The sequence below is a fragment of the Ornithodoros turicata genome, chromosome 6, assembly GCF_037126465.1.
Source record: "Ornithodoros turicata isolate Travis chromosome 6, ASM3712646v1, whole genome shotgun sequence".
Taxonomy (NCBI): domain Eukaryota; kingdom Metazoa; phylum Arthropoda; class Arachnida; order Ixodida; family Argasidae; genus Ornithodoros; species Ornithodoros turicata.
This window is the reverse complement of record NC_088206.1, coordinates 3,328,887-3,350,671: the sequence shown is the minus strand read 5'-3', so window position 1 is coordinate 3,350,671 and position 21,785 is coordinate 3,328,887. Positions and strand designations below refer to the sequence as shown.

Sequence of the window (21,785 nt, the reverse complement as noted above, 5' to 3'; positions counted from 1 at the left end):
GTCATTCAGCGAAAATACCCTGCATGCTGGCTTCTGATATGATATCTTATCTTATTTATATGACTGTGGAAATCGGGGTTTCCAGCATTTCCAGCAATGCTCATTTCACTAGGGCTTCGAAACTCTCACTAACTGCGGGAACAGGAGAAGCAGCGCAGGAATAAATTTCTGTTTCCAGTAATGTCGTAAAGAGGAATACGGGGCAGGTACGTATGTCTTTTGCTTGTGATGACTGCTTAACAATGAACCCGGAAAGCTACTAGTAACAGCCTCCTTGCGAATAATCACGCGGAAATAAAAACGGCAAAAAAATAAATAAAAAATAAATAAAGATAGTGACATCGAAAAGGCAACACGGCGAAAAGAAAGGAGGTATCTTCTGCGCAGTGTTGCCTCCCCTGCATTAAGAAAAACAGCGGCGCCTGTCAGCCTTAAGTCGGCCCCATACCAGACGAATGCTTCTCGCCTTATATCCGAGGGCAGGGAAGAAAAGCAACATAGAGGACGCTTCTGCGGGAGGGACTGACTCTCAGGGTTATCGACCGACGTATGTCGAGGCGCGACGGATGTAAGTGTGGCTGTTGCTCAGCGTCACGTACAGCTCCTGTGGGAGCAAGCGTGGCATTGCAGCTAACGTGTTCTGACCGAACTTACGTGGGCAAACTTACGGCACGGTGGCTGTTATTACTGTCTGAGGTTGCCGGTTATGAGAGCTACGTCTGGCTGTGAGATGTACGCAAAAAGATATCATGCGGTAGAGCTTCGTAGCTTTTGAAACAGAGGCGAGAAAACGTACCGCATTAATTTCGGCGTCAAGCGACGCAGGCGTTAGAACATAAACACCGACGTCACAATACAGTACGACAAAATAAATAAACGCGCTGTAGGCTAAGACTCTGCAAGACGCACAGCCTGAACATCGCTCTTCTACCCAGAATGGCGACTTTAGATGCATAGTCAAGCCAACAAACCACCTATAAGATGTCAATAATTTAGTTGCAGTGGGAATTCCTCTACATGAAGCCCATTAGTACGTTACGATGATACAACTGTTAATCTCGTCGCTATAACAAAAAAAGCGTTGAAAACTAGAGAGTACTGCTCGGGGATGTACTTTCATAGAAGCTCCAACCACATATGGCTCTATTTTCTCTTTGTTCCTCGAACTCCGCTCCCTTTGCTACTTCCCAAGCAGCACAATGTCCTGAAAGTCGAGTGCAACGGGCGGTGGACGGTATGTGTCTTATCAATGCTCTTTAATTCCACGGGTCTGTTCAGGGCCTTCCACCTACCCGGCCACCCCCACTGTACTCGACTTTCAGTACATTGCGCTGCTTGGGTTGCAGGATGAAGGCGTGTTTCGCGAGAACGTCAACGAGTGTCGACGTCAGAATTCGAGCCAGGTCACCTAAATTCTTCAGATACACGGCCCCGGCGTGGCTTCCCGTTGAGCTACGGTGCGTAAAACAACCCTCTCGCCCTCTACTCACAGTCACACACACACACACACGATGCGAAGGCGGCTCATGACATCACTACAGCGAAACCAAAGTAAGCCGAGAACAGTACCAACAGCGTGGATGACGCAAAGACTCCTAGAAGTACCGTTAATTACGATCTAACTTCGTCTATTTCCATCCGCACTTTCTCTTTCCACTTCCCTCTCTTACAATAGCACGTGGCGTCACTCAAACGGCGTCGTGTGACCCATCAAAGCATAAGGATGCGATTCCACTTTCACGAAGACATCAACAGAAAGCGTCAAACATTATCGTCGCCTCACGTAGGAACAACCGCCAGTATAAACGGCCCATCAAAGTCACTCTCAAGAATCGCAACCGCTTGGGGGCGCTCGCAAATTATTCCGCTACAACGTGCCGTTCCCCTCGGCAACGAGGAGCGCCTCGTATGGAGTGAGGTACCTGCGAGTACATGACGGAGAAGTTTTTTTTTTTTTGAATTTTATTCCTCGAGGATATTCTGCTGCATAAAGTTACTGTTTTAGAAAGAAAAAAAAAACAAGAAAAAATAAAGAAAGAAAACAAGACGAGCAACGGAGCAATAAAAGTGCAACGTAAACAGATTACTGTCAGTATTAGCAATAGCAGGGATGAATTCAGAGGACGGTGAGGATTTCGTCGGGTGGAGAAGAAAAAGGGGAAAGATCGGAGTGCTCATTATCCTACTCATCTTTGCGGCTTGTTGTAAGTCCTTAAACGGATCGATCGAATTAACAAGGGGAAAGTATCAGTGAGAAGCAGGGGTTACCGCGGTGGCTTCGATTGGATCGTAGTAAGGGTACATCGTTTGTTACGTGGTTTACTCGACCATTATCATCTACGCTTTATAACTCCCGAAAGCTGCAAACTGAAACAGGGTCGCGATCCGAAAAAAATTTGCTCTTTGTTCCAGCGACCTCACGAACAGTTGAAGCATGTTCCGCGGACTATTTTGCAGGGCTCGCTCTCACAGTCCTCCTTTCCCGTTGCATCGTCCATCGTATAAGGCAATAAAATACCCAGAAACTTGGCGGGAAATTTTAAAACAGTCCGCAGAAGGCTCCTTCAACTAAATAAGCGCAAAGTAAACACGCCCAACGCAAGCGCAAGCTACTCAAGCAGGCCACTCATAGGACATGCCGCACGTGAAAGGAGAAGATATTTCTCCTTTTCTACTTCCAGTTCCCATATCGAACGGTAGATGGAGAAAAAAAAAAAAAGGCAAATATCCCTGGACGCGACGCCGCGCTGGGGTCCATCCCCGTCGCGTAGCGCACCACTTGAGCCTCCGCGAGCCTTCAATGGCGAGAGAATGGATGAAAGAAGAGAGTGAGCCGAATGCGTGTAGGAAGAGCATGGCAGCCATCTTGTGGACATTTTACCAATGAATGAAATGTTTTTCTTTTTTCTCCTCTCGTTTGCAGTTTGCGGTATTGGCACTAAAAAATTTCAGAGATAATATGCGAGACAGACGATTATAATAACGAAGATGCCGCGTGATACAAAAATTCCAGGGTAGAATCACGCAGAGCAGAATGAAAAATACAAATATGCTCGAGGTTCAATTTGAGAGGCGCAGCTGGGCCAGTGATGATGATGATGATTACTATGGGAGCAATGGACGGGAATACTGGAACAGAACTGACGGATAACGTCGAAAATTACCAACCCAATGCTTTTTTTATACTCGCTGTTTAGAGCAAAAGCATCCCCTAAAAACGTTTACTACCTTCTCCTGGACTATATACTCGTAAAATTTTAGACTCCGTGACCTAGCACAACCAACTTCCTTCCCATTGAGAAAAACCCTATTGAAAGAATTCTCCATACCCTCTAACATCCAGTGCCCTTGCGAGCAGCAGCCGCAGCAGCCGACCGAGGGGACAACAGCTACTCCATCCCTATTTTCAACGCATGCGCCTTGGGGAGGAGAGCACCGCTCAGCAGCATCCACCGTTTTCGGGAGCGCATGCGCAGAGCGTGTGTCCGGCATCCCTCCTCGCCATGGCGGCGGTAGCTGAGCCCAGCGTCGACGAGCCCTATAAATACGAGGTGCTGCGCGTGTGGACGGCCGGTGCCAGTGGGCGTTGTGGCGGCGCTGCCGCTGTGACGCCGCCGTCCTACGACGTTGCCGCTGGAATCCCGGGATGAATAGCGCGGCGGTCATCGGGCGCCAGCTACGCCAACAGAACACGGGGCGAGGGGCCCCACCGGCCCGCGGTCGCGCCCCGTCGCACGTCAACCTCGTCCCGGGTCAGCAGCCAAGCACTACAACGGCCACGGAGGCCAAGGAAGCCGAGCCGGGCCGCGTGTCGCTGCGTTGTATCTGGGAGGCATGCAAGGTATTACACACCACTACATCTGTTACGTGCTGTGCTGTGCCGTGCTGTGTCTAGAAAAGTGGAGATCCTTTGTGCTCTTCCTGAGTGTTACAGAGGAGGAGATTGAAGTACGCTCAAAAGTCGTGTTCACATGGCCCTCCCTATATAGGAGCACCCCGTTTGTCAGGTACACCTGGAAGCATCCACTAGCATGTTCTGAACATGAAAGAAAATGTGCCATGAGCACACTCCCTGTAGAAATTTCTTTTTCTCTCTAAGTTTGGTTAATTTCGAAGTTTCGAAGTTAATTTCGAAGAAGATATTGTCAATGTTCACCCTACTTTAGACCACTATTGTGGATGCCGTCTTTGTCGGCAAAAGTGCTATAAGGTGCGGGCGAGTTGGTACACTGCAAAACGAGAAAAATCTAAGATAGGAAGAAAAAAAAAATGAACCGGATACGTTCACAAACGTGTTGTGCTGTGTTCCTATTTTGCTCCCTGTCTCGGGTTTCCTCGTTCTGTCGTTTTTTGTCGTCACGTAGATGTCACTATGCAATGGTACGACGTCTTCCGATGTCGTACACGTTCTCCCGTACAGAATGTTATTCACGTCAGGAACGATTTCTAGAATAAGCGAGAGGTTTCGGTGCAGCGCACGTATTTTCCATTTTTTTCCCGAGAAAAACGTTTTCTTCCTCCTCTATGCATAGTATTCGTGTGTTTCTCGTTCGAAAGGAAATAGCGACAAAATTCGTACATATTACTTGAACCTATATAGCGATTATGGAAAAGATTGTTTCATGAGCGTACAAGTCCCTCACAAGCAGGAGCGGGCAGGTGAATTAAGTTTCAACGATTGCTGCAATATGAACTTTATACCTTCAGAAAAAGGATAGAATAGAACGGTGCATGCTACAAGCCTCGCAGAGTAGCTTCCAATATTGGAAAGAGTTATCGCGTTAATTAGGTAATAATTAGTACGTCTCTATGTCAACAACAGACGGTCCAGGTTCGGAATGCGTTTTGTGCCAGACGTGTGAATATCTCTGTTGCTTCACAACAAGAATTTACTTGCAGTAAGCAAACATTCATACGATCGAGTGAACACGTAAATCCCGTAAAAATCTGCCTTACAGGACGGAATGCCAAACAACCTGCCCGAACTCTGTGTATAAAAATGGGAGAAAGACGCCCACCCTTGCCTATGGGATGTGTCGTGTATCTTGGAATGCTTTCTTGCATGTTCTTTGGTGTGTTCCCTGTGTCGATCGAGGCCTCAGTTCCACGCGAGTCTATTCTATTCTCGATTTCTAAGTCTATGATGTCTAAGTCTATAAGTCGATGTCTAAGTCTATTCTCGATTTATCAGGCATTGGTTGAATCAGACGTTCCTCTTGTAAGTGTCGACCACGAGTCTAAGGTTTCGCTACAATCCTGACGCGGCCAAATATCGCACGGGACTGCCGTTCCCATTCAGACAACTTGAGGGCATCTGTGTCACAAAGAAGTTACCTCTTAAGCAACGGTACGCCTCTACCTAGAATGCTGCGAGGCTGTACGGTTGTATCTTGCCGTACATAAGATGTATGGCATCTCGTGATGCACCGAATTATAACGTGCACGAAGGTATTCTCGGCTAGGCGCTACACAGCCCATACAGTGAATGATAATACACGTGCTAAAGAGTGGGGGAACTCGTAGAGAGTGTACTGCAGTTTCTCTAATCAACAACTCTCCCTATACGTGGGAGCGTTGCTATCCATCCGTTGATGACAATACACACACGTTGTTGACATTCGTGACTTTACGTTGCGAGACAACTAACACACGTTCTTCTACGCGACGACAATACAAATTGTGGTGCGGTTGATGACAATACAGTCATTCTCGGAATAAATGTTTCCCCACAAACAAATACACATTTTGGTGTAGCACTTCCCAGTCCCAGTGGCTAGTCTTCCACTTTGGTGGTGGTAGTTTCCTACTTGATGACAACACATGTCATTGTGGTGCTGATGGAAGAAACGGAAGAGTATAAAATTATTTTACAGTTCGTATAACTGTACGATCAAGACCATTTCGCGTTAAATAACTTCAAGGTCACAGTGGAAAAAATGTTACTAATGTGTGGTCACCCAGCACATTAGCGCATTGGTGTTACCTACTGACAATAATTCGAAATGGCGGCTCGGTTGATGACGACGCACACATATGTGTGCACTTTTTGGAAGGTTAGACCAAGTTACATGGCTGGCCTTCCACTGGCCTTGACTGATGTCAATACATTGGACGATACAACTGAAGAATAAGTGTAACCGCTTGTAAGTATCTGTGAAACGCATGTGCATCACATCAGAAAAAAAAAAAAATATATATATAGATATATATATAGAGAGAAAGCCGGAATAAAATTTTCCAATCTCATAAGTGGACTTATACAGGAAGATGGGAACACTTTTGTAGTGCCTACACTAATCGGTCAACCAACCGTACAACGTTTGCCGATCGTGTTATATAGCGCCGGTAATTCGGCATGTAAAATAGAGCTCCTGTCTGTGTAAAGGTGTCTACCTCCAAATGTAGTACGTAGTTCTACTTGATGGCCATACACGCCTATTTGAGAGTTAATGTTTTTCACCGTACCCTAAAATGCGTACACGCCAAAGACGCACTTTCTTACACCTTTTGAGATGTACTAGCACAGCATGCCCTTCTTGCGTTCTGGTCTCTGAACCGTGTAGTTTGTTCAGTTCGTAATAACTCGCTGGGTTCTGTGTATTTCAATATACTCAGCGTTTACGTTACGTTAGGGACATTCCATTGTGCGTTGTAGATATCATCAGTCGTTCGATCACACGTGAATACATTTTCTGTATACATTTCGCACTTACCCATAGGTAGTCGCACTTGATGGCAAAGAGCAATCCCCCGTTGGGACGAGTTGCTGTATCTGTTATGCAAACTAGTATGCCTGTTCTTGTAAAGAGGAAATACCCATAGGTAGTTCCTGTACTTGGGAACAATACGTACAGTTCCTTATCTAACGACAAAACATGCGGGTTCCTAATTTTTATGCCATTGTGTGTGTGTGTGTGTGTGTGTGTGTGTGTGTGTGTGTTATTTGATGACAACACACCCTTACTTGATGGAAATACGCACTCTTGATGGCAATAGGCTGATCCGGCGACGAAACTCCCCAATCAGCATCATAAAATAAAGTGAAATAAATATTCTATGCAAAATGAAGTTGTTGGCTCAATGGGTTGCTGCCTGGTTATCCGGTATGTTAGATAGAGGGCCACCTTAGTAAAAAGGGTATATACAACTAACAACGATATATACAACGATATACAACTAACCTTTCCAGGCAGTCCCGAGTGGCTCGAGACTAACATCTCAATTTTTTTTCTTTAAAAAACCAATCAACCTTTCCGGGTGCTTCTCCTACTTGATGGCAACAGACATACTCATGTATTAACTCCGTGGTACTCTGGATATGTTAGGAGGAGACTATACACATGAGTGGACTTCCAGTCTGTCTCTAGAGTCTCAGGCGACTTGATGACAACACTGATATGTCTCTAGTCACTCGGTCACTCCTGTCACTCGGCAGCGAGTTGACGAAGTGGTATCTGTTTATATAGTATTAACACTAAGATACATAGAGATATTTCGAATCAATTTAGGATAATCCGTCGAACCTTGAGATTATGTGACGTCACTGGACTTCCTCTGACAGTCGAAGCAGGTGTTTTTGAGAGTATATTTTGAAATAATAATGAGAGAGTAGAGACTGTAGACAAAGCAGGTTTGTACACTACTTCGGAAGCAGAAATTTTTGGCAGACCTCACGGTAGGATGAGGAATTAAAGGAATATTAGCTGGTCTGGTAGACAGCTAATATCCTGGTAGACCAAGCAACAATGGCTTCGCATATCTGGAAAACATGGAGTGGAGTGGAGTGGATAATTGTTGACGTATCTTCTGGTCGTGATTCAGAGCGAACCGATTTCTACAGCTTCCGGGATCGAACGATGCATTTTGATGCCACCTCATTAATGTTCAAGCAGGCGCTATCAGCGGCCGATCAAGTATTCATCCTCGTCACGAGCGATCCAGTCGACTCTTCCCGAATTTTCCAGCGACTAGCGTCGGATGTCAACAGTTGAAGGGATATGACATGAGGAAATATCATGCCGCGATCCTTCGGGCGGACGCCATGAGGATCTTTTCATTTTCTCCTTGTAAGGTAGTGAGACACAAAAATGCTCACGGATGGCACGGAGGTTGCAGCACTGTTAGCACTGTAGATATTTTATTTATATGGGGTAGTTGAATAACGTGATGGTGTAGGCATATCGCATCAATTTGTCGCAGCACTGTGGACAATGTCGCCTAATAGTTATATAGACGAAATAAATGGGGGGAAATTGTACAAACAAAAAATAATTTGGGGAAGAATGGGTTCCGAACACGAAAAATGTCACGACGGACAAATCTAAAGAGTAACCTTTTTTTATATATATATAAAATGCTTTATCCTAATGCTTTTTCGTAAAATTTATTACCACAAACATTCCTATTCTTTCACCGACGCTGTTTTTGTACGTCCTCATATACTGACCATCCGCTGAGAGCCGGTACACGTTTTCGTCGTCCATAATCGTGTCTCACTTCTTTCATTCCTAATACCGCAAAAGACTGGAACAGAATGTCCTACGAAATAGTATCCTTAAGCGCACGTGACGAGTTTGAATCTGCTTTGGCAAACCTTATATAGCAAGAATATTTATATTCATGTCCCGCACTAACCATTGTTCAACGCATCCTATTGTCGTCTATGCCCCTCCCTGTTGTAATGTCCAACAGGGAGGTTTCAGGTAAAATAAATGAAATGAAATGAAATGAACGATCGTGTCGCGAAGTCGTCCTGCGGGCTGCGGATGATCCACGAGAAGAGTATTCTCCGTAGCAATAAGATCAGTGAAAAAATGCCTAGGAAGCAAGCGAGCTGGTGAAGATGATTCATGATGTAAAACCCCGAGACTAGGGAACACGAAGGGACAGACACAAAAAGAGAGACTTTTTGAGACTTCGTGTTTGTGTCTGTCCCTTCGTGTTCCCTAGTCTCAGGGTTTTACATCATGTATAAGATCAGTGTCGTTCAGCCAGTGCAGAGACTAACCAATGAACGACGAGTGGACGTGTACTTCGCAGTTTGCCGCGCTCTGCTTCCGAAGTGAAAAAAAAAAAAAAAAAAAAAAAACGGCATTCGCTAACTGGTACATACGACACCAGCGTCAGCCTCTCTGCGTTGGTAACACAGTGTTGCGATGACATACAGTCAACCCTCGATTTATGAACCTTCGATTTATGAATTCCCTCGTTTTGTGAACACTAGCACGAGGAACGAAACTTTTTACATGCATTTTTCGCTCGTTTTATGAACCTCGATATTCGAATAATGAATGGAATTTCTGGGAACCAACTAGGAGTTGCCCAGCATTTTTGCCCTCAATTTATGAACGGATCGTTCCGAGGCCAACAAAAACCTTCAAAGGGATTATTCGTGGTCTTATTAATGACGCCTGAACAGAAAAAACGTTTGAGGTATTGCACCCTCGGTTCTTAACCCCTCGAAATACGAACAACAAACGGGTTTTTGCAGAAGTGTTCCTGACCTCAATTGACAAAGAGGAAGGCATGGTCCAAAGCAAAATTAAACTATACAGTATTGCATAATAAACAGAGTGTGAATGCGCTAACATCTGTGTTTTGTGAGACTGATACAGCAGAAGGCATGGTCCAAAGCAAAATTACACAATATATTGCATTATAAACACAATATCAACTCGGAAACACTGTTCCATTTGCTCGACGGTACTCACTTAACGGAATTTTCAATTTATGAATCCCCCGATTTATGAACGATTTTTCGGGGAACCGAGGGTGTTAATTTTCAATTTATGAATCCCCCGATCTATGAACGATTTTTCGGGGAACCGAGGGTGTTAATTTTCAATTTATGAATCCCCCGATTTATGAACGATTTTTCGGGGAACCGAGGGTGTTAATTTTCAATTTATGAATCCCCCGATTTATGAACGATTTTTCGGGGAACCGAGGGTGTTAATTTTCAATTTATGAATCCCCCGATTTATGAACGATTTTTCGGGGAACCGAGGGTGTTAATTTTCAATTTATGAATCCCCCGATTTATGAACGATTTTTCGGGGAACCGAGGGTGTTAATTTTCAATTTATGAATCCCCCGATTTATGAACGATTTTTCGGGGAACCGAGGGTGTTAATTTTCAATTTATGAATCCCCCGATTTATGAACAATTTTTCGGGGAACCGAGGGTGTTAATTTTCAATTTATGAATCCCCCGATTTATGAACGATTTTTCGGGGAACCGAGGGTGTTAATTTTCAATTTATGAATCCCCCGATTTATGAACGATTTTTCGGGGAACCGAGGGTGTTCATAAATCGAGGGTTGACTGTATGTCGTGCTTATATTCCGTGTAAACGTGTTCGCAGGCGCTCTCGGGGGGCATCTTCCTGATAATCGTCGGCACCGTCATGTGCGTGGTGGGATTCTTTGCCGAGGACTTGGCCACGTCGCCTGTGCAGCGCCATAACGTCACGGTGCTCCAAGTGGATCCAAACACCGAGTATCATCTTCATAATCTTTCCCTCGTGGGACCCGCCATTATGGGTCTCGGAGGGATTTTCATCGTGGCCGCGTGTGTGCTCACCTTCGAGGTCAAGGACAGGCCTCACCGCGTTGTGCCTGTCGACGAGAAGAGGCCCTCCGCCGCGGAGGTAATATCCACCTTTCTCGACTCTTCAAGATGCGCGGCTCCACGAATCCGAGCTGTCCAATTAAATGCCATTTTTATGACCTTTCTTCGAGGATAAAGGATTGATTGGTTCGCGACTGTGCTCATCTTGTGATTGCCCACGCACAGGAAGCTCACTTTTTGCGCGTCAACGATGTGTCTCAGTCTTCTGTCAGCCAACGCAATATAGCGTGTCGTTTCCATGCGCTTATTAAATTATGAGGTGTCAAAATCCTGTAAAAACCGTAATGGTCTTATGTCGTTCCGTGTTAATCTCTCTAAGCCTATATAATGCGTCTTAACATTTATGGCACGTTAATGCCGAGCACGATCATATTAATTGGTGCAGCTTATTTGGCGTTGAATCGTTGAGCCCGAGCCTTCTCAGATACGCTGGCATAGGATTAAGATTCTGTCGATGAGGGTCACGTGTGGGTCAATATAATGGGCTGTTCAAACTTTGTTTCAAACGGTAGACTTTGTGACCATCCCCTCACCCAATGTTGGCGCGCAGGTACTCATCCCGGTGCTGGCCAAGACGCCCTACCTCACCGTGCCCTCCGTCTGGACAACCGCCGACAACAACGTCGCCGCCGCAGACCCTTCCGAACCTCCACGGTCTCTCATTATTCCCCATCCCAACAACCCCTCCACCACCACCACCACCACCACCACCAATAACCCGCTTCCTTCCACTTCATCCCGTTGTTGTTCCCGTACCTACAACCCACCGTACCGCGCCTCCCTGTCCTCCACGTCGACCTGCACGACACAGTTCCTGTTGAGCCCACGCTACGAGGACCACTTCTTACCCTCGCCTGCCGACCTTCAAATTCAAGACCCCGACGGCTGTGAAACTCCGGACTCCCTAGCCTCCGTGCAGTTAGAGCTGTGCGGCCCACCGAGGCCATTCAACATCGCACAAAGACTGTTCGCGTCGATTGAAAGCGATGGACTCTCGGACTCAGATGACGAGGTCGACGTCATAAGGGACCTGCGAACGGCCCGCTTTCCGGGTCCACATTCGTCTGAGGACCAGGTTGTGCCTCTCCTGGGACGGTGTAGTCCCCCTGACTTCCTCTTTCCCCATCGGCGGGACGGTCCCAAAAGGTTTCCGCTACTAAGGCAGTCGGCCGCCACGAGCGATGGCTGCAGCAGAGGGTTGAACGGCAGGACAGTTGAGGAGTTTGTAAGCTAGGATATCGTCCCCTACACAGGCTGTTTTTACGTTGCTAACAAAAACATGTGTGTCGTCGTCTCCATGCCGCTCCTCTATGGGAATGGTTGGCTCGCAACAAAAAAAAATAATCGCAGTGTTGGTTGTCGTCCGTCGCTGAAGGGAGAGAAAAAAATAGTGATGTTCCTACGGCGCTGTATGTGTTGTGCGAAGTGTGCGTGTGTGTTTCTGTTTTTTGGTGTACCGCCGCAGCAAATACGTATGAGGGCAAGAAATGTAACGGTGTATCGTCTCCTACTCGCTGAATATCTACACGGCGTGGAAGTGTTCTTCGTTGGCTTCTTCTTAAGGGTGAGTATGCATTCATGGGTTGGTGATTGCGTCTCGTATATGTGCTCGGACAGAGGATGTGTAAATATATCCATATCTTGTCTAGCATTGTGCCTATAGTGTATGTGCGACAAGTGGCAAATACATGTGCGAATACTTCTGTTCGAATGTTCTATCGTGTGTGCGACGTTGAAGAATATGTGCGAACTTGCGTGAATATTGTCCAATACACGTTGCGTTTTCCTATATTGAGTATGCCTATACGTTCCAGGGATGTGCGACAATGGGTGAATATGTGCGAACTTGCGCGGATATTGGCGAGTAAGTTTCCTATGCTATGCTTATGGTGTAGAATACTGATGTGCGACGACTGGCAAATATATGCCATCTTGCTTGAATATTGGCGAATACGTTGCCTTTTCCCAAAATTGTGTATGCCCACTTTGCAGAGTATGTGCGATGACGGGAGAATATATGCTTACTTGCGCTAATATGGGATAATAGAGTTTATTCATTGACGTCATCCCTCCAGAGGGCCCTGCATGGCTTCGAAAAGGCGAAATTGCCGCCATGATGTACTGTTCCTCGAACTTTGGTTCCGGTTTTCGTTGATTGCCACGTGCTTTTTAGAGGACCTAACGTTTAAAACATGGAAATTACTTGGATTGTGGTACAAATGATATTCACACACTACAGTAACTCTGAAACACCAAATGCACTGTGAATGCGAAGCGCGCGAAGGCATGGACAGACAACCTATGGGGTTTATACACATGACGTCATCCGTATAGGAGACCGCCACTGTCGCTAACAGGTACATGTGCTGCCATCGGCCGCCATATTGTAGGTCCCATCCAAGACGTCACCCATATCGCACTCACCGTATATATTTGGTGTTTCAAAGTTATTGCGCTGTGTGATTTGTAGCATATCCAAGTAATTTCCATGCTTTCGACGTTAATAGTCATCCAAAAAGCATACGGCAGCGAACGAATGCGGGAACATATAACTTCGAGGGACCTATACAGTATGGCGGCGAGGTGACGTCAGTGAATAAACCCTATACGGACCTGCATTATGGCGAAAAATATGGCGAAAATATAATTATGGCGACAGTGGCGCCCTCCTGCCGATACTTCATGCGAATAAACCCTATACGATGCCTATGCCTGTACTGTGAATGCCAATGTTCAAAAGTATGCGCCACAACTGCCGAATATAAAGAAAGTGGACAAGCGCGAACGTTAGCGAATATATTGCGAACCCAATATTTTCGTTATTCATTTATCTGATGGTACCGCGAAAGTTAACTATCCATTGTATGGGCCTCTACGGCCTTGTTTCTCATATTCGTATACGAATGTGCTGCAGCTTTATTAGATACATAAAACTGTGCAGCGCTTATTCGGGCATACATGCTTCCATAGACCGTTTCAGCGAAAGATTGATTGCGAAGTATTCGATCTACGACGTCGTACGCGAGATTTCGCCCCCATAAATAAGAATTGATTTTTATTGATTCCTTTACATATCTACGTTGATTGAAAGCCGCATTATATCGCTATTCCAAGGTTCTATTGGTGGCTACTAACGCTAGCTACCAAGGCTAAACGTCCGATGTCATCATCACTTCTCCGTCATTTATTGTTGTTGTTGTACTAACGGTCCCTGCGCCATTTTGCGTACCGTGAAAATTAAGTGGTGAAAAATAGCTCGACGTGAACCGGCCGCTTCCACGACTTCCTTCGTGGGCCAGTAGCCCAGTACAGGGATTTTTTTTTTATTTGCTGCTTGATTGCAATGCATACATGCCCTGCCTACTTGTATTTTCTGTCCTGTCCTACACTGTAAACTTTTTCACACCTTTAAAGGTGTGCGCTATGCACATTCAATCTGGTTGCGTAACATTGCATCTCCAGGATGATATTTAACAAAATTCGGAAAGCATTACTAAAGAAGTGTCAGTGCAAATCTTGCTTTCATGATGTCTTGGATATCGTATGTACGAGCTAATGCATGTATGCATCGCTATCGATAATCGAGCACGCGCAAGTGTCTACAATACTGTTGAACAATGTTGAGATGTTGCAAGACTGAATTTTTGGAGGACAGACAACACTCGAGTAAAGAAAATTTGTGCGAAACTGTGCTCCATTATGATGTTACCAAAATTACACCTAAAAAGGCGTGCGCCATGCACGCTATTACACCTTTAAAGGTGTGAAAAGATTTAGAGTGTACCACCACCTCAAGCTCATACATACATACATTTCAGTTTGTTTGTTTCTTTGTAGAAAAAAAAAAACAGAGAAATTGAACTCGTCTCCCGATTTTAGTCGGAATCACTTTTTCAGAAATCTATGGTCGATTTTCGTTCGCACAAGACAGGTGAACGCTCTAAACGATCATCATAAGATTTCGTACTGCGTGTTCTCCTAGCTTTTCTCTAGTCAATGACGTATTTTTTAGAGGACAACGTTGAGCCGTTGATTTTTAATGAATTAAAGTTTGGTGCGTCTCGAACATGTGCTGCCATCTCGATTGAGTGTCGCGCACTAAAATATTTGCGAATTCGGGGGCTCAATATAAATCAACGGATAGTCCTGCAATTCTACAAAATGGGTGTCATTGACAAGGGCAAAGCAAGGAGAACACGCCAGTACTTCTATTTTGACGATATTTTACGCCGTTTCTGAGCGCTGTGCGAACAAACTTTCTCTATTGTCTTGCGAAGAAGTGATTCCCCCTTAACAGCCAATACGGAGGCTGGGTGAGTATGATGGATTACATTACAGTGAACCCTCGTTATTATGACCATGGTCGTTCCCGAAAATTTTGGTCATAATGCGGAATTGTCATATTAACAGGGGGAATTTGCAGAGGTTTGACTGCATTGTTCCCCAGCAGTATGGTCGTAAAACGCGTATGTCAGATTATCGGGGGTCATATTAACGAGGGTTCACTGTATATGGCGGAGCAGGGAGGTTGACCCCTCTGTGTCGAGCCATCCTATCCGCGGCGCAGTAATATTTTGAGAGCCGACGGACTATATACATTTCTTTTCCTTCTTAAGTTGAACAGGACTATACGTATTACTAAACTGCAACAAAACGCCAGTTTCCGAAGCGAGACTTGAAGTGTAAGGTACTACCGGTTGCGCTCGACAATTAAATTCGGGGAATTTTCGCAGTAAGCTCTGCCAGGAATATCTCTCGTTCGACGACAGTGAAAAATTGCTTCCCGCGAAAAGTCGACGGCATTCCCTGATTGCTTTTAGCTCGCAATAGCGAATGGCTTCTTCGCATACGACAGTTGGGTCTCTTACAGTTCAATATGCTGTGTATCGCTGTTTAGGCAGTTATGATACAAATATGACTGGTAGTGTATTCAATGTGATCAGCTTATAAGTAGGGCCTGACTTTTTAGGGTTAAACCCGTATCCGCCCGATATTTACCCCCCGAACGAAAGCTGTAAAATTCGGGTTTAACCCGAATCTACCCGAAAACATCCGGGTCGCGTGGCACTCATAAGCGTGCATTAAAATAAAGTTTGATAACATTGCTAAACATTAGTCCCATGTTAAGACAAATTTTTATTAAACAAAAAAAAATCACCCGAATACATCCGAATTCCTGACGACAGAATATGCCGTAACAGGATTTAACCCGAATACAACCGAATTTTCAAATGAAAAATATCACCCGATATTTACCCCCCGAATTTGGCCAAAAATAAAACCCGAAAAAGTCAGGCCCTACTTATAAGGTGTGTAGCAGCAGTTGTAGCTCGAGCTCATTTTGCATTTATTAACTCGCGCTGATATGTGTTAGGACGCGTGTTCTACAGTTTCCCGTTGGCGAATCAAATGGTGTTGCTATTACTGCGCGACTATAATTAGTAGTATTGAGAGGGCTTCTCTTCTTTCAGTTTTAAGAGGATGCCTACGTGCCATAACCTTCATGGAGATGCTATAGTTCTGAAACATTACTGGTCGGAGTTCGTTAGAGTACAACGGAACAATGCAACGTTAGAGTTCTTCGTTCTTGTGCGTAAGGCAACCATAGATGTGTCCCGTACCTCGAATTCTTATTATTTATCACAAAGGAGAGAGTGAGTTATTTTGTTCCACTGAAACATAGATATTTACTTTCATATTCCTCGAGCTTTTACGACTGTTTTTTTTTTTTTTCCCCTTTTTTTCTGTGAGCAACCCCCATTGTTTCCGCTCTAGCTCCTTGCGTTTATTTTCCCATGTAGTTGGGTTCTGCTTTAATATTATACAACTCTCGAGAAGAACCACAAATTTATTTAATGATGGTCAATGGGGGAGTTTCATTGCCAAGGGCGATACTCTACACTCTAAGAAAAAAAAGGAGTAAAACGGGGAGTAATTGCCGCATCTACTCCCCTAGTCTGCAATTACTCCCCATTTTACTCCCCTAACCCAACATTTAGTCCCGACATTTACTCCCCAGGACTGCAAATTGTCACTAAACTTCGCGAATGGTCTCCTGAATGCAACAGTCACCGTAAATATGTGCCCTTGGTCAATTTGAAGGGCATAAGGCTGTATAACTCAGACAACGTAGCAATTTTCCAGCCACACAGAGTAAGAAACAGTTAGCGCATCTTTCTTCGCAAATTGTGCCCTAGTATGGCGCAAGATTTTATATCACTCGATATGTCACGGTTGATGGTTTGCTTCAAAGTGTTTTCATGCATGCGCACCAATTGTGGGACTCTTGGGACTCTTTCGACAACGCGTGAAATGCGGTCTTCACTCTGTGACATTCATTTACTCCCGTGCATTTACTCCCGGAAGGGACTATTTTTTGTGGCAATGCAATTACTCCCCAAAAGGAGTAAAAGTACTCCTTTTTTTCTTAGAGTGTACCCCACTGCTGATGGCGATGAGGTTTAATGAAATAACGAGCCCCTTCAGAGTAAGGAATGAAGTCCTGCGGTGTTCAAAAATGTCAGAAGAACTTTGAGGGCAGAGCGCTGGTGGGCCGGATTTAGCCATAGATCAAGCAATACTCTCGAGAATGCTCGCTTAAAACCTGTCTCACTGTCACTCCCAGCTCAGAAACCTTCTCGGCTCAATCGAGCCGGCGCTGTTTATTTCTCGTCATTGGAATTATTGCTATTAGTATAACTATTGGCTACTGAAGCAAGGACACCTATTGAAAGTTGGAGCCATTTTGCGACGCTGCGTTTAAAATCATTCGTTTCGCACGAAGCGTAAATAATTATTTGTTATGCATTTACGTATAGTTATCAGCGCTTACGCAGGAACTCACATCTATCTATTAATTACTTATTACAAATTACTCGCTTAAATTTATTTATTTTTCATTACTTACGTGCTTTACTCCTACTTAATATGAAGTAGCTTTTACATAAAGGCTTACTTTTATTACTTTTTTTTCAGTTACTATTTCTTATCTGCTCAGCCCAGCCCTTTTGCTGGGCGATGAGCCGCTTGTAAGTTTTAGCAGAGTTTACAAGTTTTTTAGGGACACTGGATACCTAAGAGATATCTGAATTCACATAAATTTTTTATGTATATATCAGTTTTAAATTGATCGTTATCTTTTAACTGGTAAAGAGATCATATATCACAGTATTGGCGCATTATAGCCTTAGTTGCTCATGCGCCATAAAAACCCGAATCATCATCATCATTATCTGCTCAGTACGCTTCGGTTACCCATCACGTATATATATACCAACTTTTACCAAGTCCCTCTAGAAAACCACATGGATTGAGTATTTTCTCCGCAGGCAACCATTACCGCGAGGAATTCTTAGAAAGGTATCAACCGTGTGTCCTTCTCCGCTTTTCTTCTTTTAACTTTTCCCATATTACGAACAGGTGGCGTGCTACGCCGTCTCCTATACAAGGGAACGTCACTCAGGCGAGAGGTCCTCATGCTCCAAAGAGCTTGGAGCGGGCCAAAATTAATTGAGGCAGGTTATTACACTACAGACGGCCAAGAGAAAAACGCTTCCTATTAATTATGACGTGAACTTCACCAAATAATGAAAAAAAAAAAAAGATGAGACGCATTTTGTTGTTTTGCACAGGGCTGTTTGCAGGGCTGTGGTGCAGCCGATGTCTCATAAAGATGATGGGGTTGTCAATTACTTTCAAGGGGAAATGAAGGGGAATGTTTTAAAGCTCATATTACACGTCCAGGCATCGCATGCAGACATTAATTAGTGGAGACTGGCGGCTATTAAATATTACTATTGACATGTTTTTTCTCATTATGCTCGAAGTACAAAATAAATGAGACGTGGACAACAGAAGTGTAGAGAGATTAATACAAAATGGGGGTGGGTTATTAAGCGTTAACCTGGCCTTAGGGGAAGTTTATATTTCAGGACATTATATTACACATGCACGTGCATTACTACGATAACGTTCGATTTCTATCTGTATGTTAAAGGTACCGTAAATCAGCAGGTTATGTTGGCGGTGTATTTTAACAGCTTATTTGTTGCTGTAAACCCATCACACCAAGTTATACAAGCGACAGGCACGAGGCGACGTCTGGTGGGAAATAATTCAAAATTCGCCAAGCAACAATGATCTATATTCCCGACTTGCTTGTTGCTCGTGATGACTACGTAGCCGACACGTATCCGGCTTCTTTTGCTCTAGACACAGTGTTGTGCGCATGCAATGTAGTTTTGCCACCGCACTTGACGAGCATTGCGCAGTTGGTGGCGACTTCGAGACAGTGTTGCCCGTCATTTGAAGTTTTAATTTTCAAAAAAAAACAAAACAAAAAAACATGAGCGCAGTTGGGACGAAAATTGAGACCGTAAGAGTACTGAGAGCTCAGGCTATCGGAGGGATACATTTTGGGAACACCGGCGAAACACCGTGGTGGTGGTGGTGATGTTGAAAGGGCTTGCCGTTGTCGGCCTCACGTATGTGGGCAACGTCACGACTGACGCCCTGGGGAAATGTGCGTCCTGGGCCGACTTCTAGGGGAACTGTGCCGACATATGTCTGAAAGCGTCTGAGGAAAACCCAGGAAAAACCCCAGACAGCACAGCCGGCACCAGGATTCGAACCCGGGTACCTCCCAGTCTCGACGTGACATGGCTAGCACGCTAACCACTGAGCCACGGGAGCTGGCGGCGAAACACCGGCGAAACACCGCGAACACCGGCGAAACACCGGCGAAACACCGGCAACCCACGTGGCATTCCGCGAGTCTGGTCCAATCAGAGGTGCGTTTTCTGCGCGGCGCCGTCGTGCGAGTTTTGTCTGTCTCGCTTGCTGTCACCGAGTGCGCGGTGTATTACCCCGCTTATACTTTCGAAGGAGGGGGGGGGGTGATGTAGGGGGAAGGTGCGGTGAGCCTGCTCTGAAGTTGTGCACCCAAGGGAGGGAGGAGGGTGAAAGAGAGAGGGGAGAGATGATGGTGGCACAGGAGAGGGAGAAGGGTGCTAACCCTCTCCCTCTTGCTCTGGGATTTGCAGCAGCACCACCTAAGGGCCAGGACTATTGGCGAAGTTACCCCATATTTTCGAAGGACAGTCTGTAGCTGTCGACTGATTTCGAGATTATATAGTTATATTCGATAGTAGATTATTTGTGGATGCCCCCAAATGCGAAGTCTCATTCAGCATAGTTTATTTGAGAAAGAAGAGAAAAACGAACTGCGTGTTTATGTGCTTTCATATGGTGACGTGATCTGGTGGTGGTGGTGGTATGGTGATAGGGCTTGCCGTTGTCGGCCTCACGTATGTGGGCAACGTCACGACTCACGCCCTGGGGGGATGTGCGTCCTGGGCCGACTTCTAAGGGAACTGTGCCGACATATGTCTGAAAGCGTCTGAGGAAAACCCAGGAAAAACCCCAGACAGCACAGCCGGCACCAGGATTCGAACCCGGGTACCTCCCAGTCTCGACGTGACATGGCTAGCACGCTAACCACTGAGCCACGGGAGCTGGCGGCGAAACACCGGCGAAACACCGCGAACACCGGCGAAACACCGGCGAAACACCGGCAACCCACGTGGCATTCCGCGAGTCTGGTCCAATCAGAGGTGCGTTTTCTGCGCGGCGCCGTCGTGCGAGTTTTGTCTGTCTCGCTTGCTGTCACCGAGTGCGCGGTGTATTACCCCGCTTATACTTTCGAAGGAGGGGGGGGGGTGATGTAGGGGGAAGGTGCGGTGAGCCTGCTCTGAAGTTGTGCACCCAAGGGAGGGAGGAGGGTGAAAGAGAGAGGGGAGAGATGATGGTGGCACAGGAGAGGGAGAAGGGTGCTAACCCTCTCCCTCTTGCTCTGGGATTTGCAGCAGCACCACCTAAGGGCCAGGACTATTGGCGAAGTTACCCCATATTTTCGAAGGACAGTCTGTAGCTGTCGACTGATTTCGAGATTATATAGTTATATTCGATAGTAGATTATTTGTGGATGCCCCCAAATGCGAAGTCTCATTCAGCATAGTTTATTTGAGAAAGAAGAGAAAAACGAACTGCGTGTTTATGTGCTTTCATATGGTGACGTGATCTGGTGGTGGTGGTGGTATGGTGATAGGGCTTGCCGTTGTCGGCCTCACGTATGTGGGCAACGTCACGACTCACGCCCTGGGGGGATGTGCGTCCTGGGCCGACTTCTAAGGGAACTGTGCCGACATATGTCTGAAAGCGTCTGAGGAAAACCCAGGAAAAACCCCAGACAGCAGAGCCGGCACCGGGACTCGAACCCGGGTACCTCCCAGTCTCGACGTGACATGGCCAGCACGCTAACCACTGAGCCACGCGAGCTTATGGTCCAGACCACATATAGTCTGCCTCGCGGCGATAACGTGAAACGAAACAAATTAAGAGAGGCAGTACCTAAAAGGAATTACTGTCCCAATCAAGTCGCGCACAAAAGCAGGCACGTCGCGAAACGTGATTCGATCCGAGGACAATATTTCGCGCAGACCTTAGGAGCGACGGGAAGTTATCGAAGCCACGCAGAGGCCAAGAATGCGTCTATGGGACATTCCATTCGCTTAGTCTCTCGCATGGGATGCGGGTGGTCGCTCAGCGGGGATGAGGAGTGATTTTTCATTTCTCCCTGAGTGGACGCGGCCAAATGATCCAACGAGTCCCGCACTGCTCTTACCATTTGTGGGACGGGGCCTAGATGATCGTGCGTGGATGCAGTTCTCGATCTACGACAAGTTATCCAACAGGAAGAGTAAGAAACAGGACGACTGTTGGTCGGTATGGCGATCTGAGACGTGCAGGGCCTCATAAATAGAGCCTGAAGTTTTCGGGAAATATTTTTTCCTACATTCGGGGTGTAAAAATCGGGTAAATAAACATGCGCACTAAATTCACGCAAATTCGGGTGAAAAAAACTTCCAGTACGCTAAATTCAGGGAGAAATCGGGCTCAGTTATTCAAACAAACTGTAGCGGTGTGGTACAAACGGTGATGTAACTGCATTTTTCTGCCAAACAAGAAGTTAGTGCGTTCCTACAGACATCCCAGTGAGGGCAATTTGCTGGGTAAAAATCGGGTTTCACCCTGAAGAGGCAACCTTCAATTCGGGGTGCAAATTCGGGGAAGAATCGGGTAAAACCCTAAAACTTCA

The 21,785-nt window shown here is 45.7% G+C and overlaps 1 protein-coding gene across 1 annotated transcript in view; it reads left to right on the top strand.

Annotated features, from left to right (window-relative positions):
- The first annotated feature begins 3,513 nt into the window (after window positions 1-3,513).
- LOC135398828 (uncharacterized) overlaps window positions 3,514-21,785 on the top strand; it is a 119,974-nt gene continuing 101,702 nt past the window's right edge. Inside the window, exons 1-3 of the mRNA XM_064630332.1 lie at window positions 3,514-3,841; window positions 10,365-10,649; window positions 11,181-12,194. Coding sequence (XP_064486402.1) covers window positions 3,647-3,841; window positions 10,365-10,649; window positions 11,181-11,864 — 1,164 coding nt within the window. The 5' untranslated portion in view covers window positions 3,514-3,646 and the 3' untranslated portion in view covers window positions 11,865-12,194. The remainder of the gene's footprint in view (window positions 3,842-10,364; window positions 10,650-11,180; window positions 12,195-21,785) is intronic.